The sequence below is a fragment of the Cucurbita pepo genome, chromosome 7, assembly GCF_057944985.1.
Source record: "Cucurbita pepo subsp. pepo isolate OVF chromosome 7, ASM5794498v1, whole genome shotgun sequence".
Lineage (NCBI taxonomy): Eukaryota > Viridiplantae > Streptophyta > Magnoliopsida > Cucurbitales > Cucurbitaceae > Cucurbita > Cucurbita pepo.
Genome location: NC_141804.1, coordinates 2,152,578 through 2,177,725, shown reverse-complemented (window position 1 = coordinate 2,177,725; position 25,148 = coordinate 2,152,578). Strand labels below are relative to the sequence as shown.

The following is a 25,148-nucleotide window of genomic DNA, read 5'->3' as shown; positions in this document are numbered from 1 at the left end:
TCACAGTCTGGCAGGCGCTCTATTTATAGACTCCATCAGCCAACTTTCGACTATGAAATACCAATTTTGTCCCTTCGTTTTTCTTACGAAAATTTGTAGCCTTTTAATAATTTCTTAATTTTTAAAAATTTGTTTTTTTTTCATAATTTTTTATTTATTATAGATAAATTCAAATTCTATCAAATAATTTGAAATTAAATAATAATTAAACGGATAAGAGCCCAAAATATAAGAAAATAATATTTACAAACATAATTTTAAAAAATCAAATAGTATTAAACTACCTTTAGAATTAAAATAAAAAATAAAAATAAAAGTGAAATATCGAATTTATATATTCAGAAATATATATATACAGAAAGGGCTTTTTGGGAAATACATTACCATGGTAGGGGGTGTTTGACGCGTTACCACACAACGGGGGGGGGGGGGGTTGTGATCTACTGCTTCCCGGGCTACCGTAATCCTCTGCACTCTCCTTACATCGACGGCTGAAATCGTACCAATTTCTCTTTCCCCAAACCCTTGTAAAACCTTGCAAAAGAGTTCAACTTCCAGAGAACTCTCGGTCGCCATGAGGAGGATTAATGGAGTTCGCGTACTCAGCCGGTTTGTAAGCGGTGAGGCCAACACCGCCACTGTCACCGCTGATCGGCGGCTACTCCATCCATCGGCGGTTCACAGAACGTTCATTGGATCTGATATTCGGTGTTTCTCGCAAGCGAAGAATCCATTTGGCTTGTATTGTCCTTCTTTTGCTCGGAATGTTGCAGGGAATGGTCGGTGCTTCTCTGTGGCCTCTTCATCTTCGGTTCATGATGTGGTTAATGACCTACCTCGTTTGTCGTTCGCACCCAAGGATGTGGTTCTCTATCAATACGAGGCTTGCCCGTTCTGCAACAAAGTTAAAGGTAATTAGCATAATCTCTTAGAGGAATTCTCAGAATATGAAGTTTTTGTCAACTTGATCTTGATAAGGAAAATAGAGAACGTGGATTAAGGACTGGACAATAGATCATATATTACTGTTACCTATGAGCTGAAGCTAGAATTCTTGTCGTGAAGTTGCAATTCTATGCCATTTTTCCTTTCTAGGTCCTTAAAATTTTTGTTGATTTTCCTTTTCCTCCAGCATTCTTGGATTATTACAATGTTCCTTATAAAGTCGTGGAGGTGAATCCCATATTCAAAAAGGAGATTAAGTGGTCTGAATACAAGAAGGTTCCAATTCTGATGGTTGATGGTGTTCAAATGGTGGATTCTACAGGTTCAGTCAAATCTGTAATTACTTGGAAATGGAGAATACATACATACATATATATCTACACACACACACACACACACACACACACATATATATATATATATGTTTTCAATTAGAGTAGTTGTTGATGATCGGGGCCTGTCTTGCTTGTTCTTGTACAGATATAATTGATAAGTTGTACAAAAGAATTCATCCAGAGAATTCTACCTCGGACTCAGAGGAGGAGAGGAAGTGGCTTGGGTATACTTTTTTTTTTTTTTTTTTTTTTTTTTTACATCTCGAGGCTCTATACTTGCTTACAAGCAGCTATTATATGGACCCAATTGAGACTTTAAGGGAAACCAGCGTCTTCATTGCCAAAGAATTTGACTGACTAATTTGTCTTTCGACATTTTGGTGTATCATATGTAACTGATTGATGAGCATATATTATGTAGATGGGTGGACAATCACCTGGTGCACGTTTTATCCCCGAACATTTACAGAAATTACAAGGAGGCTCTCGAGTCTTTCAACTACATAACTACACATGGTATGATAGTAAATCAATTTATGAGCTGTTCTGTTTCCCCCCCTCCCTAGTTCTTTGTAATCTTGTCTATTCATATTGAATTATATGAGCTGGAGACGGTTTCTAGGGCCCTGTTTGTTAACAATTTGATTTTTGGTTTTTGAACATTAAGCTGTTAAACGGTATTATATATGAGCTGGAGACTCATTGGTTTATAGGGCCCCGTTTGATAACAATTTGATTTTTAAACATTAAGTTGCTAAACGGTATTATATATACGAGCTGGAGACTCATTGGTTTCTTAGGTCCTGTTTGATAACAATTTGATTTTTGGTTTTTAAACGTTAAGCTGTTAAACGGTATTATCACTTGTGGGTTTATTTCTTTTCTATTTTTTTCCAATGTTTTCAAAATCCAAGCCAAGTTTTGAATACTCACTTTCATTTATTTTCAATGTTCACTATATAATTTGGATTACCTTATTCCAATTATTATATTCATAAAAACATCCTCAACATGATTTTTTTGTTTGTTTGTTTGTTTGTTGTTCTTGTTGTTGAAGCAATCGCATATATTCATGAGCTCCTGACTTGTCTGTATAACTTTAATATGGTGCAGGAAATTTTAGTTTCACTCAAAGGATAATAGCTAAGTATGGCGGGGCTACAGCCATGTATTTTGTTTCCAAGAAATTGAAAGAAAAACATAACATCACTGATGAACGAAAAGCTTTATATGGAGCTGCAGAAACATGGGTGGAAGCACTGAAAGACCGTCAGTTTCTTGGTATGCTTAACTTCATTCACGATTCTGTTCAGTTATTTAGGTTTAGCTAAAGGTATTTGAGAAAAACAGTTCTATTTTACGACGAATTTGTCTCTCGATAGGTGGACCAAATCCTAATTTAGCTGATCTTGCTGTCTTTGGCGTCTTGAGACCAATCCGACACCTTCAATCTGGAATAGATATGGTAGAAAATACAAGAGTTGGCGAATGGTATTCTAGAATGGAGGATGCTGTGGGAGAGTCTGCAAGGATCGTCTCTTGAAGTTAGTACAATTTATAGTTTTTGTTTTTGATTACTCAATATCCTGCCAGTTTATTGATAAATATCTGAACTTTTTTTAACATCAGATCCTAAAAGATTGTCTGTGAGAATAATCTGCTAGATCCATGTAGCGAATTGCAAATTTCTCATCCTTTTAGATGATTGCTTCTATATTTGTATTTAATGTGGTGATTCCTTGTTCTACTTAACTATATTGTGAACAACCTAAATGCTATCAAAGTGTTGACAGAACATAGGTACATTCTAAAAGGATTTACTTTATATTTTTTATGAGAAACATGGATTCCTGCATTTCATTCATAGGATGAAATTACAAAAGAAGGCAAACTATTTGCTGAAGGAAGTACAAAAAGATTACTTCCAATGGACAATAAGAGATGTGAGGTTGAGGTTGTAGGAGTTAGAGAGATAGGAAAATTTGGATCAAGAGTGTAACAACGCAAGCCCACCGCTAGCAGATATTGTTCTCTTTGGGGTTTTCTTTCCGAGTTTTCCCTCAAAGTTTTTAAAATGCGGGCTTTCCCTCAAAGTTTTTTAAAATGCATCAGAGGTCTTTTATAAAGAATGTTTCGTTCTCCTCTCCAACCGATGTGGGATCTCACAATGAGAGACTGCTGACCATGTGCCGACATCCCCCGAACCCCCCTTTCCTTTGTTTTGTGTGCCAGCTACGTCCTCTAGGTAGTAATAGGGTAAAGCCGTGGTTGGATTGAATCCTTCGAGATGCTATGTTGACGAGATATCTTTTTTGAGGATTAACGTCTGCGAGCTATGCTGTAGAGTCAAGTAGAGAAGGGTCAGGTCAATGTGAATTGTGAATTGAGTATCAGGGGTGACTAGCTTTGATTCCAAGTTAGGTGTATCCTGTTTGCAAGGAGTTTGGGATATACTATTGGACGACTCGGTGCATGGATCTCCTTCTTTTCACGAAGTGAGCTGCAAGGACGAATGAAAATGGTGTTTTAGAGCCCCAATATATATTGAATGATTACAAAAACCATGAAAATGGCGGATTTGTCTTCAAATATACAATTCCATAAGACAATTTCAACCATATAAGCCATAGAAAGGCTTTGATAAAACAATTCCGTAAGACATCCTTTTCCTTGTTTAAAGGGTGACCAATGAGGACTACTTCCAAGTAATGTGATCATGTCTTCTGGCTGTGCTAGGTGCCGTTTAAAAGGCATGAGAATAGACTTCCAAAATGATTGGGAAATGGGCAATTAATTGTGACTATCTAAGTCTAAGTCCACCGCTAGTAGATATTTCCTCTTTGAGCTTTCTCTTTTGGGCTTCTTCTCAAGGTTTTTAAAATGGCATCAGAGCTAGACATTGGGCGATGTGCCAGCGATAAGGTTGAGTCTCGAAGGGGGTGGACAAGAGGTGGTGTGCCAACAAGGACGCTGGACCCCGAAGTAGGAGGGTGGATTGTGAGATCCCACGTTAGTTGGGGAAGAGAATGAAACATTTTTTAGAAGGGTGCGGAAACCTCTTCTTTTAAAAACTTTGAGGGTAAGCTTGAAAGGGAAAAGTCCAAAGAAGACAATATATGCTAGTAGTGAGCTTGAGCCGTTATACTTATTCATTAACAACTAGTAGCACCAACTTCTCTTTAGGAGAATGATAACCCTTGTGTCAACTATGTTTTCGAAGTTTATGCTTATGCAAGTCCGTAACAATTTTAAAGATAAAACGTTTTTAGATATCTTTTCACTTGATTCAGTTATGACATATTTGTAATAACGGTCTAATTTTTTAAGGAAAAAGTTCGATCGTTACATTTATATCTTCTCATATCTCCGAAAAGACTAAGATTATTATTGAAAAACATCTATCTTTCTTGTGGCACAGTTTACATTCATATTATCATTGTTGTTTCTTTAGATTTTGAACGTAACTTGACTTTGTAACCTAAGAATCTTTCTTTTAATCACTTTAAATTGCCCTTTAAACTGCCTCCTTGATAAGGCAGCCACTTTAAGACTTAAACCTCTTTGAATAAAACCATTTCATTACTATAATATGAAAAGGAATTAAATTACTACTTACGGGTTTGCACAGATTTTTAATGGAGCGGAAGGAAATCGAAGAGTTTCTCGAGAATCCTACTTCTTTCAGATAAGACCCAGCTTTTACTTTCTAAAGCAAACCGACAATCAAATTTCATTCGTTCGCCCATCAAGTATATGAACTAAGTCCACTCGAGCACATTATAAATCAATAAGATTTAAAATATATGATAAGATATATATAGTCACAGTCCACTCGAGCACATAGAAATAGTATTGCCACTCCTTTTTCTTTCTTGCCTTTTGAGGTTGATGGTCAACTTTTCTTCAATTAATTATTTGAGGTTGATGGTCAACGTTTCTTCGATTAATTATTTGCTAATGGGTCGAAATCAAGTAGCTACCTCTAAAACATTATTTGTTAAGGGGTAGGATTTCTTGACTTTAAAAGTCGAGAATACAGTATCTTTGATATCTATTTGAGATTCAAGTCCGTGAAATTCTCTATTTTTTATATTTACTATAGGTTTACTCTCGAGTATTAAAAAAATCAATATAAATATCATATATAATTCCATTAAATTAAATTAAGGAAAAATAAAATAAAATAATGGTAAGGCTCCAAAAATTTTGATCATATAAAATATTTTTTAATATAATAAATGTAAAGTATAAAAATTGATGTGCGATATTAATTTTTTTTTTTATATATATAGAATTATTGACCAAAATTTAAAATATAATTCATGTAAATATTCGCTCTAAAATAGTAATAATAATAATAATAATAATAATAATAATAATAATAATAACAATAAACTTTCCCAAGTCGTCTATGATATATATATAGACCAATAGTAACTTTGCTGCCAAAGGCGGCAGCTCTCTTCCGGGATAAACGAAGCTCCATCGTAAGAACAAAAATGGAGAAACCAAAATCCAGTTGCTCAACGCTTCAATCAATTGCAGTTTCTTTCTTCTTCTTCTTCTTCTTCTTCTTTCATCTGAATGTTGATGCTCAGAGTCTCCCACCTGCAAAATTCGACGGATTCGTGTACGGAAATCACTCGGGGGACTTGAATACCATCCGTATCGAAGCGTTTTACGATCCGGTTTGCCCCGACAGCCGTGATTCTTGGCCGCCTCTGAAAAAAGCTCTCGATTATTACGGTTCTCGTGTTCATCTCGTCATTCACCTGCTTCCTCTACCGTGAGTATAATCGATCGCTCTGTTATGCGTTTCTGTGGATGATTTTCGTTGATTGCTCTGTTTTGTTGCTGAGAAATTTTTGTTCGTGTTTATGAAATTGGAAAATGGATGATCGTAGTAGATTTTGTTTTCGTTTTGTGTTCCGAGGGTTGATTCAGTCGGAAGTAGTTACGAACTTCACTGTTGCTTCTTTACTTTGTCACTTTACTAAAATTTAATGGCTTGTAGTGGGATTTTTGTTTGAAGAGAATGAAATTGTCTAAACTTTTCACAGGAGTGGGGTAGCCAAGCCAGTTAACGATTCAATTGCAATTGTAAATAATTAAAGAAATTTCCCCAACGTGATTCTGATTATGCATGTTTAATGTACAAGTTTTGAATATTTGAACGAGGCTGTTTTGTGAATTAATCTATTCGCTATAGTATTGGCTCTAAGAACGTTTAATGAGTTACTATGTTTAAGATTACTTTGATCTCAATATCTTCTTTTGTCGTGGATTCAAGAGCGGTGAATTTCTGATAGTTTATTTTTTCTTGGATTGCAGTTATCATGACAATGCATATGCTGCATCTCGCGCTTTACATATTGTAGATTTGGTGAATCCCTCTGCTACATTCACATTGTTGGAAGCATTCTTCGGGCAACAGGTTATTGTTTTGTTCAATTCAGGAATCATTGCTCACTTCTCTCCTAGTTCTTTCTTTAAAGCTCATGCTTTCTTTTCCGATCAATTTCTGAGTTGTTTTCCAGTTGTGAATGTTAGATGTGAATGTTAGATGAACACGACTCTTCACAATAGTATAATATTGTCCACTTTGAGCATAAGCTCTCATGGCTTTATTTTGGGCTTCCCCAAAAGGCCTCAAACCAATGGAGAGAGTATTCTTTGTTTATAAACCCATAATCATTCCCTAAATTAGCCGATTTGGGACTTTCATCATCCAACACCTCCCCTCGAACACGACTCTTCACAATAGTATGATATTGTCCACTTTGAGCATAAGCTCTCATGGCTTTATTTTGGGCTTCCCCAAAAGGCCTCAAACCAATGGAGAGAGTATTCTTTGTTTATAAACCCATAATCATTCCCTAAATTAGCCGATTTGGGACTTTCATCATCCAACACCTCCCCTCGAACATAGTGCGTCTCCCCTTAATTGAGGCTCCACTCCTTTGGAGTGACTAAGTTTAGGGCACGGCTCTGATACCATGTTAGATGAACACGACTCTCCACAATGGTATGATATTGTCCACTTTGAGCATAAGCTCTCATGGCTTTGCTTTGGGCTTCCCCAAAAGGCTTCAAACCAATGGAGAGAGTATTCTTTGTTTATAAACCCATGATCATTCCCTAAATTAGCCGATGTGGGACTTTCATCATCCAACAGTGAACTAGGGTATTAGAGCCTATATTTTTTTAAATTAGCAAGTAAATGGTCCTTTCCTTCAAACTGTCTATGTATATATTTTTTCTGGGTTCCATTTTTAAAATCTCAGTAGAACATAGGCTTGTTTGGTGGATTGTTTTTGAGTTTTAATTTTCAAAATTTTCAAGACTTGTAATACAGGGTGATCATTTTATAGGAAGAACACTTTTAAAACACAACTCCCTCAAACATGTTTTCTTTAAAATTGGACTTATTTATTTGTATTATTAGTAATGAAAGGTTTCTGAATGATAAATGTAAAACTGAACCCATGAACGTCAAAATGACTAGACAACTTAGTATTTTATACAGTCAAGACTTTCATGAAGACTAAATGATTGCATTTCTAATTAACAGAAGCAGTTTTACAACGCTGAAACTCGCTACTTGTCAAGGGCTTCTGTTGTGGATAACATTGTGAAGTTTGGAGTGAAAGTACTGGGGGAGTCCTACAAAAACGCTCTAGTAGCTGGCTTTAATGACAGGGACACGGATCTTTTGACGCGTGTTTCTTTTAAGGTACGATGGTATCGCGCTTCAACTTTTGGGTTATTGTAAAGATATATATAGTTATGTTATAACAGACATGTAAAATGCAATAGATTTAGGTTTGTTCATTTCTATAACGGCCCAAATCCACCGTTAGCAGATATTGTTCTCTTTGGGCTTTCCCTTCTAGGCTTCCGTTTTAAAACGCGTCTGCACCACTAGTAGATATTGTCCTATTTGGGTTTTCCCTTATGGACTTCCCCTCAAAATTTTAAAACACGTCAGCTGTGGAAAGGTTTCCACACCCTTATAAAGGATGTTTCGTTCCTCTCTCCAATTGATGTGGGAATCTCACAATCCACCTTCCTTTGGGGCCCCGCTGACACTCATTCTCCTCTCCAACCGATGTGGGATCTTACAATTTCCCTCCACAGCTTTGTTTTCTTTGCTGCATGCGTCATTCATTTTGAACTCTCTCTTTCATCTTGCAGTTTAGCACCTCAAGAGGAGTCTATGGAACACCTTTTTTCTTTATAAATGGATTCCTAGCTCCTGATCAAGGGTCTCCCTTAAATTACACTGGATGGAGAAAGTTGATTGATCCTTTGATCAAGAAAAAGAAGAGATCATTGTCTCAGCATCTCTCGCTATAAATCATTCGGTCTACAAAAACACTTCATCTCCGTGGCCACACATCTTTAATTACTATATATATATATATCTATATGGTTTGCAGATGGAAAACCTGTAATCTTGGAAGGTATACGCACTTCTCATTTATGTGATAACCCATTCTCCCGGAAGAAGGTAAGCCATTCTAGATTGGTTATGCAATAAATGACTCTTCCTTGTGAAATATTCACTGCATATGTTGTGTTGTTGCTTTTCAATGATCTTCCCTGTTTGTAAGAAAAGAAATACATCTCACTGTCGTAGTTATTTCATATGGGGCTTTCTTATTCACCCAGCTGCTCTTTCTTCTTCTTCCACTCTCCATTTCATGGTACAGACCTTGAATATCTCAAGAAATCAAAATCGAGCTGACTGAAAGCTTTCGTGCAAAACTGAGCCGACCGAACTGAACCTCCGGTTAGTTCTTTTGGTTTTATCTTTCAATTTGATGAGAGTGAGATGAGAGATAGCGCCCAAGGGGCAACTCCATTGGCTAAGACCCAAGGACTTTGAGTAATAACTACCAGACCTCTTGTGTTCAAATCTTTGGATGAACTTAAATAGAAAAACTCTTCATGTGATGTCCCGCATTGGTTGGGGAGGAGAACAAAAACATCCTTTACAAGAGTGTGGAAACCTTCCCCTAATAGACGCGTTTTAAAGCTTTGAGAGGCCCGAAAGAGAGCCCAAAGAGGACAATATCTACTAGCGGTGGATCTGGATCGTTACAAATGGTATCAGAGCTAGACACTGGATGATGTGTCAACCTTCTCGCTATTCCCCAAAGGGGGGTAGACACGAGGCGATGTGCTTGTAAGGATGCTGGGCCCTGAAAGGGGTGGATTTGGTGGCGGTCCCACATCGATTGGAGAAAGGAAGGAGTGCCAGCAAGGACGTTGGGTCTCGAAAGGGGGTGGATTGTGATGTCCCACATTGGTTGGGGAGGAGAACAAAAATACCCTTTATAAGGGTGTGGAAACCTTCCTCTAACAGACGCGTTTTAAAGCCTTGAGGAGAAGCCCGAAAGGGAAGGCCCAAATAGGACAATATCTGCTAGCGGTGGATCTGGGTCGTTACACTTGATGTCTCCAAACTCCTTGTTCAAATCTTTGGATGAACTGTTTAGAACAATAGAGTGAAATGTGTGCGCTACTATATGTTGGATGAGAGAGGTTGAATGGAGCTTGGGAAGCATGTGGATGCTATGCAATGGTCTGATGGTCTATGAAAGACCAAAACAGACCGAGAAATTGCAAACCGATTAACTTGCTTCGTTTTCAGTTAGTTTGTCGGTTTCATGTGGATGTCGAAATGTTATTACCCTAAACTAGGGAGAATCGGTCTCGAAAGATGTAAAACAGGAATGTCGAGATACAACCCTATATTTTTTTAGCTGTGAATGAAGAACTAAATAAAGGATCCCACATCCCATATTTATAATATAGATAAGTAAATAAATTTGATTTACATGTTCAAATCTTATTTCGATTAGAAGGAAGAATTCAAAAAGTAAAACCAAAGTTAGTTTCGGGTTGAAATGAGAATCTTGTATGATTATAGAGATATGAAGGTCACGAGAAATTCTTAGATAACGAGCAATGGAAAAGAGCTTCAGAGTCTACTCATTTTTGCAATATACTTATTCAGTCAAGGGTTTCGAAGATACTAGTATAGTCACATTTTGACGACGAAGATATTTACTACAAAAATATAATTTGGGCTGGATTTCGATTGATTTGAGGTCTTTTTTAGTTCAAATCAAAAAGAAAAAGAAAAATTTCGCAAAAGGCCTTCTCCTTTCTTTTACGAGGGTCATGAGCGATGGAAGACTTGCCTTAACTAGAGGTATTATCCGGTTGATAAGTCATGACATGAGCCGACCAACATGTAAGCTATGAACTAAGTCATCTAGGATTAGAGGGTGACTATCTTGCCTGTGGAGCTGCAATCTCGAGTCAACATCTTTCGAGGCTTCTTAGCCTTCATAGTGACGATGACCTCTTGGTGAGTGTTCGTTTCACTTCTTTCGGGCAAGAGATGGAGCTTGTCCATATACACCACTGAGGCATCTTCATCGGAGAGGCGATAGTCCCTTTCACTTTCCTTGCCTTCTTCAAAATCGTGGCATTGATCCATGTTGTACCATAAGATTTGATGAGGCCATTAGAATGAGACTTATTATTCCGTGCACAAAAAAGCTCTCGCACAAGTGGTACTCTACCCAACTTCCTCCAATACTAATATGTAGATCTGTCAGTTAGGTTCGAGGTTCTAAATCAATCTCATAGGACTCTAAGATCGACTCGATCAACCTTTACACAAAGAAGTGATATTTAACTCCCGCTGAGCCTACCTTTTCCCTTCAAAATAGCCCACATGCTCCATGACTTGAATCTAACACTTGGTAAACATCTTTTACCTTTTTCGTCAATTTGAGTCTTTTCAACCTTTCGGTCTACCTCGAGTGTCGAGCTCATTGGCTTGCACTTGAATCAACCAACCCACAACGTACTTATTGTATCAAACTAGAATTAATTGTCCTAACATGTACGATCCGTAAAGTCAAACTAGTTTTCCCACCAATCTACTCGTTTATATAATAATTATTATATATACTCCAACTAAAAAAAGTCAAACCCCGAAATTAATGACTAATTTTATTTTTAAAACGATTTCGAGGAAGAAACCATGTGAACATATTTTGCCCCTAATAACTGTTATTACAAGCAATGTATCTCATTAATTAGCAAACCATGTTAACTACCAAAGACTTAAAAAATTAATTAATTAATTAATTAATTAATTAAAAAGTAATAATAACTCTTGTATTATTCCTTTGCCATGTGCATGATACTGTTTCAATCATTTTCTCCCTTTTCTTTATGATTCCCATCTTAAATTTCTTGCTTAAATTACACATTAAACCTTTTTATTATATTACATTATTTAATATAATTTTGCTTTGAAATTGTACTTTGGTGGTTGAATTTTTTTATTATTTCAATTTTATATTTATATCTTAAAATATTCTTATTTTAATCTGTTTTTCTCTCTCATGTCCCACATTGGTTCGGGAGGAGAACAAAACGTCATTTATAAGAGTGTGGAAACTTTCTCCTAGCATACGCGTTTTAAAGCTTTGAGGGAAGACCCGAAAGAAAAAACTCAAAGAGGACAATATCTGTTAACGGTAGGTCTAGATTAAAAAACTCAAAGAAGACAATATCTGGTAGTAGTAAGCGTGGGTTGTTACACGTTTAGATTTTTTTTCTCGTGGAATTTCTACCACTAAGAAAATGGTTTTATATATAAATTATGGGATTAGATTGAGATAAATTAAATATTTATTTTGGCGGTGGATAAGATATAAAAAGATTTTTTAAAATAATTATCAGTTACACCATTTTTAAAAAATAAAAAAAAAAAGTCAAATACATATAAAGTTCTATTTAATTTTTAAGCTAATCAGTTAGTTGCTATACTTTAAGCAGTTATTGTTGCTTTTTTTTTTCATGCCATCTTGCTTTCAAACTTACTTTGGAGATCTCTCTGTCCCGTTTTCTAAATTTTTTTTCTTAAACCGGGGTTAGAGGCTCGTGCATACGTTGCTTAGCCGTAGACGACACAAAAACAAATTGACTTAACTCACTTGTTGCTAGGAAGTGAGTGCCGCACAAAAGATCCTCTTTAGCTCTCTCTTATCCTTAGGTCTTACTCTACTAGCAGGTTTTTTCGGAAAACTTAAGTTATTCTTGTGGATGGCAGGTAGGCCTATATTTCTTGGTTTATTTCTTACGAGCGTTGTTTCTATCTACTATTATCTTAAAATAATCAAGTTATTAATGACTGGACGAAACCAAGAAATAACCCCTCACGTGCGAAATTATAGAAGATCTCCTTTAAGATCAAACAATTCCATCGAATTGAGTATGATTGTACGTGTGATAGCATCTACTATACCCGAAATATGATTAAAAGTGCGATTGTGACGAATGGTATCAACAAAACACAAAAACGTCAATAATTACTTTCAAATCGAAGTATATTATTGAAATTTTTGAAAATTTAAAAATATTTTCTAAACAAAATTAAAATTTAAACGGGTATTTTTATCGATTTAGCCTATAATAAACCTAAAAATCCACAAAAGAGAGCATATATGAGTAATTTCCTTTAAAAGTATTTTGTCCCTTTGCTTATTGTCCTGTTTGGATCTTGGATTATCATATCCTCACATGCTAATCTTCATTAATTAACTTAATTAATTTCCATTTTTTCTTCTATTTTTTCCTTCATTTTTAATGCTAAACATACATATAATTTAATATATATATATATTCTTACTGGGTAACGGTTAATATTTTATTTCAAGAATTTTTTCACATTTTTAACCGTGTTTCAAAAATATTGGTACGTTTGACAAAGTTTCATTAGTATCCTTCAACTTTAGTACTGTATTTAATAAATATCCATGAAATTTTTTAAGTAGTATTAACACCATTTATCTGTATAAAAATGTTTATTCAAGAAAAATCTTGTCGTCAAAATAAGAATAAAAATCGTCTATCAATCGGGCTGCAACAAGGGCTCGGTGTCATTATGTTAATAAAAAATGACTCGAGGGATGTTAACAAATTGGTCTACTACCGAAACGAGACTTCATAAGTTCAGGGACTTGAGAACCGAACAAAAGACGGGGGACTCAACCGTCTTCCGAAAAGGGATGCCGCTATGTTGAAGAGACAATTATCTCACTTGCAAACATATCTGGGCGGGATTAAATATATGACGGGGTTACTTGATATTGTAATAATCGTTGATCAACAAGAAGAATATCGGGCTCTTCAAGAATGTATGACGTTGGGAATTCCAACTATTTGTATCACGTAGATTATCTCCAAACTTTTTAATGTTTTTTTTTTTTAAATATTTTTTTAACATTGTACACAGTATTTTTTAAATTCTTTTAAAAATTTAAGAGTAATTTTTAAATAAAATATTAATTATTTCATCCAAAATTAATTTTAATGGTATTTTTAACATATTTTAGTTTTAAAAAAATTATTTTTTTTTTTTTTTTTTTTTTTAATTTAGTGAGATATTCAAAACTAAAATAAATAACAGCCCGTAGAAAGTACAATTTTTGTTTATTTAATTTTAACTTTTTTTTTTTTTAAATGTAGTTATTTAATTTTTTTTTTTTATTGAATTAAGTTTTTGAGAGGTAAAAATATATATAATTGAGATATAATAATTTAAAATAGAATTCATATTGAATCAAATCCAATAATTTAAAATCATGTGGGATTGTCCATAAAACATGTTATATGAACGGAAAATTTTTATTAAAAAATTAATTAAAATTTAATTTTAAAAAAATGAAAATCCTTATAAATAAATAAATAAATAAATAAATAAATAAATAATTGTGGGGTAGAGTTTGATATATTCACCTCTCTTTTGAGGCCATGTGAGTTAGGCTGTAAGAGCTAACACAACGTGGGAATTATATTAAATAAATTAGGCTTACAATTTTCAACAAATATATATATATATATATATATATATATATATATATATATATATATATGTATGTATGTATATATGTATGTATGTATATATATGTATATATATGTATGTATGTATATATGTATGTATGTATATATATGTATGTATGTATATATGTATGTATGTATGTATGTAGATATATATATGTATGTATGTATATATATGTATGTATGTATATATATGTATGTACGTATGTAGATATATATATGTATGTATGTATATATGTATGTATGTATATATGTATGTATGTATGTATATATATGTATGTATATATATGTATGTATGTATGTATATACTTAGTTTTTTAGTTTTTTTTTAATGAAAAAAATAAAAATATCATTAAATTTTTAAAATTTTTAGTAATTCTTTTAAATTTTTATAACAAAAAATTAGATAAAAAAATATTGTTAAATTTTCAAAATGATAAAAAAAAAAAAAAATACTCTTAATTTTTTTTTTTTTTTAAGAATTTCAAAATTACATTTATTATTATTTTTTTTTTTAAGTTTAAAAATAGGTAATAGTATCATATTTAAAAAAACACTTACGAACATTCAAATATAACATTAAACAGAAAAATTATCTATAAGGGGTGGATAGATGGTTTTCATCCATATATTGACGGTAAAAAAAAATTTTAACGAAAGGTGTTAATGCTACTTTTGAAATTTCAATCTTAAGGGTATTTTTGAACGTTTAAAAAAACATTAATAAAACTTTCTAAAGTTCGTGAATATTTTTTAAAACAAAATATTAACAGTTTCGTTCCAAATCAATAGTAAAAATATTTTTTTAACTTTATTTGAAGTTACGGATATTATTGAAAATTTTAAAAATTTATGAATATATTTTTTTTTTTTTTCAACCGCCCGTGATCATGATTCAGAATCTGAATTCAGCACTTGATGACTAAACTTATAAATTTAACATATTTTATTTAATCTGTAACCAAGGGTCGAACTACATTTGCTTGTTGTTCACTATTTTAGACGACGGTGGATCATAAGAAATAAACATATCATGTTATGGTTGTTTAAAGGGATCGAGGTGAAATAAAAAGAATATATTAAAAAATTGTGAAAATCTGAAAAGGATTATTCAAAGTTGAGCAACTGAAGTTTATAATTTTTGAAGTATAAAAAAATTGAAACAACAATTTGGTTGTGAGCTGCAGAGGTCACATGTGAGGTTGTTGGATGGCTGATTTTGTGTTCTTATTTAACACTCCCTCTGCTTCTCAATTCAATGCCAACCCTTTCTTCTTCATCTTCTTCATTCTTCTTCATTGCCATTAATGGCGAAGCATTCTTTCCCATTCGCTTTCTCTCTCGTTCTCTCCAACTTCCTCTTTGCTGCCGATGCTTTTAGTGCGTCGGGATGGTATCCCGCTCATGCTACGTTCTACGGCGGTAGCGATGCGTCGGGGACAATGGGTAAGTAAACGACGTCGTTTCGTAATGTTTTTGTTTCTCGTTTTTTGTAAATTTTTTGGTTGAATATACGTTTAATAATTATTTGTGGTCTTAAAAAAATTTAGTGAAAATTGAATTTTCCCTTTCCCAATTGACGTGGGACCCCCCAATCCATCTTCTTCCGGGGCCAACGTCCTTGCTGGAACACCGCCTTGTGTCCATCTCCTTTGGGGGTTCAGTCTCCTTGCTGGCACATCGTCTTGTGTCCACTTCCCTTTAGAGCTTAGTCTCCTTGCTGGCACATCACCTTGTGTCCACCTCCCTTTAGGACTCAGTCTGGCACAGCCTTGTGACCACCTCCTTTTGGGGTCCAGTTTCCTTCTTGCCAGCATTCTTGTTGGCACATCGCCTTGTGTCCACATGCCTTTAGGGCTCAGCCTCTTGGCACGCAACCTTGTGTCTACAGCATTTTGGGGTAGGGGCTCAACCTCGTTGCTGGCACATTGACCGGTGTTTGAACTCTAATACCATTTGTAAAAGTCAATGCCCACCAGTAGTAAATATGATTCATTTTGAGTTTTCCTTTCGGGTTGTGTCGATAAGTTTTTAAAACTTGTCTACTCCGGAAAGGTTTCCACAACCTTATAAATAATGTTTTGTTATCCTCCCCGAGTTAATATGGGATCTCACCAGTAACGAACCAACATCCATGTGTAACTATTATTTAAATCTTTTTTTTTTTCATTTTTTCATTTTTTTTTTAAAAAATTAATAGATAATTTATATTTTTCACCCTAATAAATTTAATAATATTTAGTAAATAAAAAAAAATATAATATTATAATCCTAATTTTTAAAAATTAATTTTAGTATTAAAAAATAAGCAAATAAATATATATAATATAACAAATTTTCCTTCACTGGTTCACTAATTTTGTGGCCGGCCAAACCATTTTGTTGACCGTTGCAGGAGGAGCTTGTGGGTATGGGAACTTGTACGACACGGGTTACGGGACAAGCACGGCAGCGCTGAGCACCGCGCTGTTCAACGACGGAGCATCCTGCGGGCAGTGCATCAAGATCACGTGCGATTACAAGACCGACCCCCGTTGGTGCGTCAAAGGGGCGTCGGTGACCGTAACAGCCACCAATTTCTGCCCACCAAACTTCGCTCTCCCCAACAACAACGGCGGATGGTGCAACCCTCCGCTTAAGCACTTCGACATGGCTCAGCCCGCTTGGGAAAAGATCGGCATTTACCGAGGCGGAATCATCCCCGTCCTCTACCAAAGGTAACAAAATAAATCATATTTTGTCGTGAATTCTAATTTAACATATATATATCATATTTGACCCTTTATTACCGTCAAATATCTTGTATGATTGAAGATATTTAGTCCTCAGTTTACCATAGGTATCATATTTGTACAAATATCTCGTATGATTGAGATATTTAGCCTTCCATTACGATTTACCATAGGTATCGTATTTGTCATTTGATTATAGACAAATATCTTGTATGATCGAGATATTTAGCCTTGACTTTACCATAGGTATCATATTTGTACAAATATCTCGTATGACAGAGATATTTAGCCTTTCATTACGGTTTACAATGGATATCATATTTTTCATTTGAATATAGACAAATATATTGTATGATTGAAATATTTAGCCTTCCATTACGGTTTACCATAAATATCATATTTGTCATTTGATTATAGGCAAATATTTTGTATGATTGAGATATTTAGCTTTCCATTACGGTTTATTATAGCTATCATATTTTTCATTTGATTATAGACAAATATCTTGTATCCATTTATTGTTCTTCTGATTTCTTTATAATTTATTTGATTTTATAAATGATTATAAATTCGACAGAGTTCCTTGTGTAAAGAAAGGAGGGGTGAGGTTCACAGTGAACGGACGAGACTATTTTGAGCTGGTTTTGATAAGCAACGTGGGAGGAGCTGGAGACATCCAAGCGGTGTCGATCAAGGGCTCGAAATCCAGCCAATGGATGGCGATGTCGAGGAATTGGGGCATGAATTGGCAGTCGAATTCGTATCTAAATGGGCAAGCTCTGTCGTTCAAGGTGACAACCACGGACGGGCAGACACAAGTGTTCAACAACGTTGTCCCTTCGAGCTGGAGGTTTGGGCAAACGTTTGGGAGCAGTGTCCAATTCAGCTGATTGGGGTGGTCGGATTGGCAGAGGCGAGCCAAGTGGGGTTTTTTTTTTAAAGCTACGGAAGCAGCCCGCCACCTTAATGTCAGCCCGCCACCAAGCGGTCGCTTCACAACTTTGAGATGTTTAATTACTCATATAAGTGTTTTAAAGTCAATTTGTAACGTTATTACTATAAAAAGTTATATAATTTATATATATATAAATAGAAGCTTTGTTTTCTCCGCTTAAATTGTTTTTTATTTGACCCTTTCTCGTCAGTAAAAAGCCTGTTTTTTCGTTCTAACTCGAGAGTCAAAACGAAAACGCATGCTACCTATTGTACTGAACCTTTAAAAGTCCCACATCGGCTAATTTAGGGAATGATCATGAGCTTATAATCAAGGAATACTCTCTCTATTCGTATGAGAAATTTTGGGGAAAGCCCAAAACAAAGCCATAAGAACTTATAATCAAATACAACAATGTCACTAATCTAACGTGTACTGTGTGCGATCAAATCATTTGTAATAATTTAACAAACTAATTAAAAAAAATTAATAATTTTCTTTTCTTTATATTTAAGTAAATTATGATTGTCGTGTATTACACTTCCTATGCTTCACTTTGTCACTTCTCCGACCACGTGTTGTATATATATATCCTGACCTTCAATATTATCGTGCCAATCATATATTATCACAATAATAAATAAAATAAAATAAAAATAAAAATAAAAAAGCCAACTTTAATAATATCATCCAATTATTGATAATTAGTTATGAATAATGAATTTGGTCTTGAAATTGAGGAGTCGTTATAAAGTGATTATTGACCACTTAACTACTCCCCTTTCCCTTCACTTCATTTTATTTATTTATTTATTTATTTATTTATTTATTTATAATTTAAATAATTAACTATTTATTATGATATATATTGGTTGCTTTTACATCAAGGGATCAGGTACGCCAATCACGGAGATTCATTGACCTTTTTTTTTTTATTATTATTTTATCAAATTAAATTCTAAAATTTTAAAATTTAATCCCGAAAAAATGAATGTTTTACGTTCATGTTGTATATGTTTGCATGTTTGTCTCCATTAAAACGATTACTTGCACGAGTGATGGGTCGGATATTGATTGAGCCATAGGGTTCGTGTCAGCATGAATTTATGCATTACGTCACGAGAAGACTCGGGTGGATGGTTCTCTTCCCCTCCCTTTGAGATCACGAGAAGGGTTCATCAACTGGGTCGTGATTGAATGGTACGTGGTTGAGTTGAGGTCATTGCAATCTCGATTCGAGAAAAAGACGAAGCACTTTGCTTTAATACGACGAGTGGTTTTGGATCACCAAATATTCCAACAACCTTGTCCCTCTCCATAACCACTCCTTTCACTTCCCTTTTCCATACATATAAATACTCTCATCTCCAACACTTTCTACCATTACAACCATGTCTCTCTTCTTCACCTTTCTTCTCCTCTTTTCTTCCCTCTTTCCGTCTCTCGATGCCTTGACCTACCGCTATTACGACCACACGTGCCCTAATCTCGAGTCCATCGTTGCTCGAGAAGTCCACCTAGCCACCGTCAACGACAAGACGGTTCCTGCGGCATTGCTCCGAATGCACTTCCATGACTGTTTCATTAGAGTAAGCAAATGGTTAAAAGGGTTTGGTTAATTCACTGTAGTTCGTATGGATTTTGATGTTACGAGACATTTTCTTTTTGTTTTGAAGGGTTGTGATGGGTCTGTGCTTCTCGACTCCAAGGGGAAGAACAAGGCGGAAAAAGACGGCCCTCCTAATATATCGTTACATGCTTTTTACGTCATTGATAAGGCTAAGAAAGCCATTGAATCTGTCTGCCCTGGCGTTGTTTCTTGTGCTGATATCCTAGCCCTCGCTGCTCGAGATGCTGTTGTTGTGGTAATTCGTTATTTAACGTTTTTTTGTTTTGTTTTTATTTGTCGGGTGGAATGAATAAACGTTTTGTTATTGGAATCAGTCGGGAGGTCCTCATTGGGAAGTCCCGAAAGGACGAAAAGACGGAAGAATCTCGAAAGCAAATGAAACCATACAATTGCCTTTTCCGACATTCAACTTCTCCCAACTCCAACAAAGCTTCTCTCAACGAGGTCTTTCCATACAAGATCTCGTAGCTCTATCAGGTAAACACCGTATTAAATCATCCCTAATTCAAAAACTCGAACACGATCGATTATTCTAAACGGATAAGTTACGGTGCATTTTTAGGCGGACACACGTTAGGATTCGCCCATTGCTCGTCATTCCAAAACCGAATCCACAAATTCAACTCGACCGTCGACATCGACCCATTGTTGCAACCATCGTTCGCGGCCAGTCTCCGGAGCATATGTCCAGCTCACAACAAGGTGAAGAACGCCGGGTCCGCCATGGATTCAAGTACCACGGTGTTTGACAATGCATACTTCAAGCTGCTTCTTCAAGGGCGGAGCATTTTTTCTTCCGATCAATCTTTGCTTTCAACGCCGTATTCAAAGGCTTTGGTGTCTAAATTCGCCAATGAACAACGCCACTTTGAGAAGGCGTTTGTGAAGTCCATGGTCAAGATGAGTCGGATCGCCGGCGCCGGCGAAGAAGTCCGGCTAAACTGCCGGGTGGTCAGATAATATTTTAATTTTAATTTTTTTTTTAATTGTGGAGTGGTTTTTGATGCTTTGAATTGTGTGCGCTTTTGAATTATGTATTTAATTATGGGAATATATATATATATTTTTTTATCTCTTTTATTTACTTTAATTTTTTTAATTATATATTAATTTAAAAAATGATTATTTTATTTTTTATTTTTGGAATTGGAAAATAAAATTTGTGGTTAAATTTCAATTACTTTTTTCATCTTTTCATGACTTTATCCTTTTTTTTAGAAGGGGACAGCAAGTAGTTAATGAATATGATTTCCTTTACCCAATAATAATAATAATAATAATAATAATAATAATAATAATAATTTATTATAAGATTTGTAACTGCCCACGGCTAGATATTGTCTGTTTTAACTGATTACTGTCAGCCTCACGATTTTAAAATGTGTCTGTTAGAGAGAGGTTTTCACACCCTTGAAACAATATTTCGTTTCTCTGTCTAACCGATGTAGAATCTCTTAAGATTATTCTCACAAATTAACACGAGTTTTTCAAAAATGTTTTGTTCCGTAAATGATAATAAAATAATTATTTAAAAAAGGGAGGATTAAAATAGATTATTTAAAGATTAAAAAGCCAAAAAAGGAAATAAAATGGGCTGAATTTATTATAGAAATTTCACAGGTGGCATTTATAAAGCGAATCATATGAGTCACGTGACAGTCCCAATGAATCTTGTGATAAAAATGCAGAATACCAAATAAAATAAAATAAAATAACATAACCGCTGTTTTATTTTTTATTTTTATTTTTATTTTTATTTTTTCATCTATGGGGTTAAATTGTATTTAATAAGTGAGGTTTAATTTAATTTAAATTAAATACTTAGTGATTTACTTTTAATTATTTCTTTCTTTTTTTAATTTTAAACTTGATAAAAAAATATTTTATTTTTTAATTAATTATTTCATGAAAAATTAAAGAAATAATAAAAGTATAATTTTTATATATATAAAAAAAAATTTTATTTTTTGCTCGTTTCTTTTCCCGATAAATCAATTAAAATTGTGGGCAGGAGCAGCCCAACTTGACAATAAATAATCTGTAAATTTATTTTATTTATTGTTTTTTTATTTTTATGTTCATTATTTTACTAATATAAGAAAATTTAATTTAATTTGACAAAACTCTACGCGGAATTTTATCGTATTTTATGATTAGATCATATAAAAGATTGTTGGTTAGAGGACAACGGGTACTTAAGGTGTAAGATGTAATAACAATGACAAAACGAGCTTTTGACTTAATTGTAATTACGAACAACTCATGAAATATTGACTTATAAGTTGATATTATATTTTTAGTTTTGAAAAAATATTTCATTCAAAATCCAGGCATTTGAATTGTATAAGCTCTCTACCGATAAAATTCTTTAAGAAATTATATGAGATCTCACATTGGTTGGAGAAGGGAATGAAACATTCTTGATAAGGGTGTGGAAACCTCTACTTAATTGACAGAGTTTTAAATGGCGATATCTAATAGACCAAGGTGGATAATATCTACTAACGGTTGGTTTTGGCTGAGCTTGAGTTGTTACAAATAGTATCAGAGTCAAAGCCAGACATTGATAAGTGTTTGGACTGTTACAAATAGTATTAGAGCCAATGTTTGGGGAGCTTAGGCGGTTACAAATAGTATGAGAGTCAGGGTTTAGGTTGTTACAAATAATATTAAAGCAGACATTGATTAGTGTTATCAGTGTGCCAGTGAGGGACTGTTACAAATAGTATGAGAGTTGGACATTGATCGAGGGCTGTTACAAATAGTATTAGAGCCAAACATTAATTAGTGTGCCAGTGAGGGACTTTTACAAATAGTATAAGAGCTAGTGTTTGGGGAGCTTGGGCGGTTACAAATAGTATGAAAGTCCATGTTTGGGCTATTACAAATAATATTAGAGCAGACATGGATCAATGTTTGAGCTATTACAAATAGCATCACAACCATACATTGATCAGTATGCCAGTGAGGGGCTGTTACAAATAGTATCAGAGCCAGACATTGACCAGTGTGCCAGTGAGGGGCTGTTACAAATAGTATCAGTGTCAAACATTGATCAGTGTGCTAGTGAGGACGTTGGGTCCTCGAGGGGATGAATTGTGAGATCTCGCATCAGTTGAATTTTTTACATTTTAAAACCGTGATACTAACGATAATACGTAATAGACTAAAAGACTAAAACGGACAATATCTACTAACAGTGAGCTTGAACTATTTGAGTAATTGTCTGGTGAAATTTGAGTAATAATACAAATTAAATTAAATAAATAAAACAAAAAAATTAATAAAATATTCACATAATCCTATATTCATGAACCACTTCAATCCTGAGCTCCCACAATTTCATTCATAACAAGTCTTCTTGACCTGTTTATGGTTACACAACACAAATATATATGTTGTTGAAGCTCCTTCATTTGCTCAACAATGGCGTCATCTTCTTCAACAAACTCCTTCAATATCTCACGCATTCCGCCGCTTCTCATCCACATCCAGGCCACCGCCCTAAGATGCTCCACCTCGCCATCGAGCCTCCCCGCCATCCGACTCAACGTGTCCAAATCATTCATGGTTATATACGTCGCTCTCGCCGCAATCTCCATTTGTCGTAGAATCCCCTTATGATCTCTCCTCTTCTTTTTCAACGAACCCACGAAGCAAACGATCAACCCCGGCATCGCCACGATCCCGACAAGACTATGCAATGCCAAAACTAGTAGCGCGACTAGAACTGCCGTGTTCGATATCACGAAACAACCCCTGGCTACTTTCTTCCCAAAACGTCTTAACCTAATTTAAGAATAGAGACTAAATCATACGTTCAATCTATAAAATTCTAAAATTTACTATATAACCCATTAGCTTAAACTTACCTCAACTTTCTTCGAGTATCATTCCGTAAACACGAGAGTTTACGAAGCAATTCGGAATGGATATCGTGTAAGCCGAGAAACAACTCCCTATAAACCATTCCATTATTATCGGAGCTTTGATTGTCGTTGTCGGCCATTGTGGTGGCGAGCTCGACGGCGGCATGGTTGATGCGAGTTTGGTGGACGGTTTGAAGGAGAAATTGGCAAGCTTTGAAAGCTTGAAAACTGGCTTCGAAATATTCAAGAAGAAGAGGGTGGCCGACATGGCGGCCATTACAGCTCTGGAACATCTCGGTGAGAAGCTTTTGGTCTGGTTCGAGCCGACATGGTGGTGGCGATGGCGGCGGCGACGACGACGATATCGTGTTATTGTCTTTGTTGGTGGTTGTGAATTCAATGAAGGAGGTGGTTCTAAAGGCTTGTTTGTACTCTTCGTTAATGTTTAACTTGCGAGACAAGGCATTCATAATAGCCTTGTTTTTGTCCGATGATGATCTGTCTGTGACCAAATCATAACCATTTATCCATTAGATTATGATTAAAAAAATAACAATAAATAAATAAATAAATCTATAAATTAAATAATTAGTTTTAATAAAAATTAATTTTAATGCTGACCTGTCTTATTAAAGAGGCTGATCCAATGGGAAGTTTTCATCTTGGGAACCCTAAATGTGGAATTTGGAATTGATGGGGGGTTTGTTATTTATATGCAAGGCTAGTCCAGAAGGGGAGGAGAAGGGGACACGTGGCAGGATAGGAGAGGTCCAGAAGGAACGAAGAGGGGACACGTGGCGATTAGTGTCCGGCTGCATTCATTGGTTGTTTTTATCACTTTCTCTACACGTTTATCGTCCCTCACACGCACCATCCTCCGCGTCTGATACACTTGCTTCTTTCTCCTTCTAATTATATTTTTTTTATTTTTTTATTTTTTTCCCTCAAAAAAATCATTTTTGTTGTTTTTGTGTATTTTTTTTTAAAATATATATTATAATCATTTAAGATATGCTCAACTTGGTTAGCTATATTTAAAATCTTTTAACGAGAAATTTTAGAATAGGGTTTAGGGTTTAGGGTTTGTGAGATCGACATCGGTTGTAGAGGGACGAAATATTCCTTATAAGAGCATAGAAACTTTTCCCGAGCAGAGGCGTTTTTAAAATCGTGAGGCTGACAATGACACGTAACGAGGAAAAACGGACTGTTATAATAAAAATTTGTTAGAATATTTGACGAAAATGTGATAAAGTAATGACCTGAAGGGACGTGACTATGATTAGAATGCTTGTTTGAGATAAGTTCTAAAGAATTACGTCAACACAAGTTGACTTGTCCAACATTCTAATGATTTTCTGTTCCAATTATAGTTTTGAAAGGTTTAAAAGAGGTGAAGGGTAATATTGGAAATTTGGAAAGATAACGGTATTTTGAAAGTGTAATAGTGGAGGAAGACGATATCATCGAGGGGAAAAATGAGAGATGACATGGTAGCGATGGAAGCCAAGGAAGACGTGATGATCGAATAGGAGCGAACTGCACGATGATGAGGGATTATGTCGACGGGATAAGAAGATGGCAAGGGACAGTGTTGAATGCCGAGCAAGAGAGAATGATAGAGGATGAGGGAGCGAACTGCACGTGTACGTGAAGATGTGGAAGGTTGGACTAGGGTAATTTTATCTCACCAGTCAACTCGACTGACAAGTCAATTTTGCAACAAACAAATCGATCAACTGATCGACGAGTTACTTATTCAATGAACAAATC

The 25,148-nt window shown here is 34.9% G+C and overlaps 5 protein-coding genes across 7 annotated transcripts; 4 read left to right on the top strand and 1 right to left on the bottom strand.

The window, feature by feature from the left end:
* The first annotated feature begins 495 nt into the window (after positions 1 to 495).
* On the top strand, positions 496 to 3,032 carry LOC111798052 (uncharacterized). Its single transcript, XM_023681005.2, has 6 exons — positions 496 to 911; positions 1,133 to 1,267; positions 1,426 to 1,504; positions 1,702 to 1,796; positions 2,394 to 2,561; positions 2,663 to 3,032. The coding sequence occupies exons 1-6, from the start codon at positions 575 to 577 to the stop codon at positions 2,821 to 2,823; spliced, it is 975 nt and encodes a 324-aa protein (XP_023536773.2). The 5' UTR covers positions 496 to 574; the 3' UTR covers positions 2,824 to 3,032.
* Positions 3,033 to 5,709: 2,677 nt separating this feature from the next.
* Positions 5,710 to 8,946, top strand: LOC111799321 (Thioredoxin superfamily protein). Of its 2 annotated transcripts, none has more exons than XM_087125103.1 (4): positions 5,710 to 6,066; positions 6,612 to 6,714; positions 7,852 to 8,021; positions 8,475 to 8,946. In XM_087125103.1, the coding sequence occupies exons 1-4, from the start codon at positions 5,780 to 5,782 to the stop codon at positions 8,518 to 8,520; spliced, it is 606 nt and encodes a 201-aa protein (XP_086981229.1). In that variant the 5' UTR covers positions 5,710 to 5,779; the 3' UTR covers positions 8,521 to 8,946. The 2 variants fall into 2 exon arrangements, with proteins under 2 accessions (XP_086981229.1, XP_086981228.1); XM_087125102.1 differs by having other exon boundaries at positions 5,711 to 6,066; positions 7,852 to 8,013.
* Positions 8,947 to 15,486: 6,540 nt separating this feature from the next.
* LOC111799039 (expansin-A11-like) lies at positions 15,487 to 18,007 on the top strand. The gene is made up of 3 exons (XM_023682424.2): positions 15,487 to 15,656; positions 16,606 to 16,927; positions 17,520 to 18,007. The coding sequence occupies exons 1-3, from the start codon at positions 15,518 to 15,520 to the stop codon at positions 17,830 to 17,832; spliced, it is 774 nt and encodes a 257-aa protein (XP_023538192.2). The 5' UTR covers positions 15,487 to 15,517; the 3' UTR covers positions 17,833 to 18,007.
* A 1,260-nt stretch (positions 18,008 to 19,267) lies between these two features.
* LOC111799110 (peroxidase 64-like) lies at positions 19,268 to 20,570 on the top strand. The gene is made up of 4 exons (XM_023682514.2): positions 19,268 to 19,465; positions 19,553 to 19,741; positions 19,821 to 19,983; positions 20,069 to 20,570. The coding sequence occupies exons 1-4, from the start codon at positions 19,268 to 19,270 to the stop codon at positions 20,464 to 20,466; spliced, it is 948 nt and encodes a 315-aa protein (XP_023538282.2). The 3' UTR covers positions 20,467 to 20,570.
* A 2,141-nt stretch (positions 20,571 to 22,711) lies between these two features.
* On the bottom strand, positions 22,712 to 24,129 carry LOC111799111 (transmembrane protein (DUF677)). Of its 2 annotated transcripts, none has more exons than XM_023682515.2 (3): positions 23,997 to 24,129; positions 23,379 to 23,877; positions 22,712 to 23,295 (listed from the first exon to the last, which is right to left on the bottom strand). In XM_023682515.2, the coding sequence occupies exons 1-3, from the start codon at positions 24,034 to 24,036 to the stop codon at positions 22,827 to 22,829; spliced, it is 1,008 nt and encodes a 335-aa protein (XP_023538283.2). In that variant the 5' UTR covers positions 24,037 to 24,129; the 3' UTR covers positions 22,712 to 22,826. The 2 variants fall into 2 exon arrangements, with proteins under 2 accessions (XP_023538283.2, XP_086981276.1); XM_087125150.1 differs by having other exon boundaries at positions 23,379 to 23,873; positions 23,997 to 24,048.
* Between the last annotated feature and the right edge of the window lie 1,019 nt (positions 24,130 to 25,148).

What these genes read in the sequence shown, in the direction of transcription:
- LOC111798052 (XM_023681005.2), top strand. Translation starts at nt 575, where the DNA reads ATGAGGAGGATTAATGGAGTTCGCGTACTCAGCCGGTTTGTAAGCGGT. An exon ending in GAGGAGAGGAAGTGGCTTGG is followed by an intron (nt 1,505 to 1,701) that starts GTATACTTTTTT and finishes TATATTATGTAG; the next exon opens with ATGGGTGGACAATCACCTGG. An exon ending in GAAAGACCGTCAGTTTCTTG is followed by an intron (nt 2,562 to 2,662) that starts GTATGCTTAACT and finishes GTCTCTCGATAG; the next exon opens with GTGGACCAAATCCTAATTTA.
- LOC111799321 (XM_087125102.1), top strand. Translation starts at nt 5,780, where the DNA reads ATGGAGAAACCAAAATCCAGTTGCTCAACGCTTCAATCAATTGCAGTT. An exon ending in ATTCACCTGCTTCCTCTACC is followed by an intron (nt 6,067 to 6,611) that starts GTGAGTATAATC and finishes CTTGGATTGCAG; the next exon opens with TTATCATGACAATGCATATG. An exon ending in TGACGCGTGTTTCTTTTAAG is followed by an intron (nt 8,014 to 8,474) that starts GTACGATGGTAT and finishes TTCATCTTGCAG; the next exon opens with TTTAGCACCTCAAGAGGAGT.
- LOC111799039 (XM_023682424.2), top strand. Translation starts at nt 15,518, where the DNA reads ATGGCGAAGCATTCTTTCCCATTCGCTTTCTCTCTCGTTCTCTCCAAC. An exon ending in CGATGCGTCGGGGACAATGG is followed by an intron (nt 15,657 to 16,605) that starts GTAAGTAAACGA and finishes TGACCGTTGCAG; the next exon opens with GAGGAGCTTGTGGGTATGGG. An exon ending in ATCCCCGTCCTCTACCAAAG is followed by an intron (nt 16,928 to 17,519) that starts GTAACAAAATAA and finishes TAAATTCGACAG; the next exon opens with AGTTCCTTGTGTAAAGAAAG.
- LOC111799110 (XM_023682514.2), top strand. Translation starts at nt 19,268, where the DNA reads ATGTCTCTCTTCTTCACCTTTCTTCTCCTCTTTTCTTCCCTCTTTCCG. An exon ending in TCCATGACTGTTTCATTAGA is followed by an intron (nt 19,466 to 19,552) that starts GTAAGCAAATGG and finishes TTTGTTTTGAAG; the next exon opens with GGTTGTGATGGGTCTGTGCT. An exon ending in AGATCTCGTAGCTCTATCAG is followed by an intron (nt 19,984 to 20,068) that starts GTAAACACCGTA and finishes GTGCATTTTTAG; the next exon opens with GCGGACACACGTTAGGATTC.
- LOC111799111 (XM_023682515.2), bottom strand. Translation starts at nt 24,036, where the DNA reads ATGAAAACTTCCCATTGGATCAGCCTCTTTAATAAGACAG. An exon ending in CAGCCTCTTTAATAAGACAG is followed by an intron (nt 23,878 to 23,996) that starts GTCAGCATTAAA and finishes ATTTGGTCACAG; the next exon opens with ACAGATCATCATCGGACAAA. An exon ending in GATACTCGAAGAAAGTTGAG is followed by an intron (nt 23,296 to 23,378) that starts GTAAGTTTAAGC and finishes TTCTTAAATTAG; the next exon opens with GTTAAGACGTTTTGGGAAGA.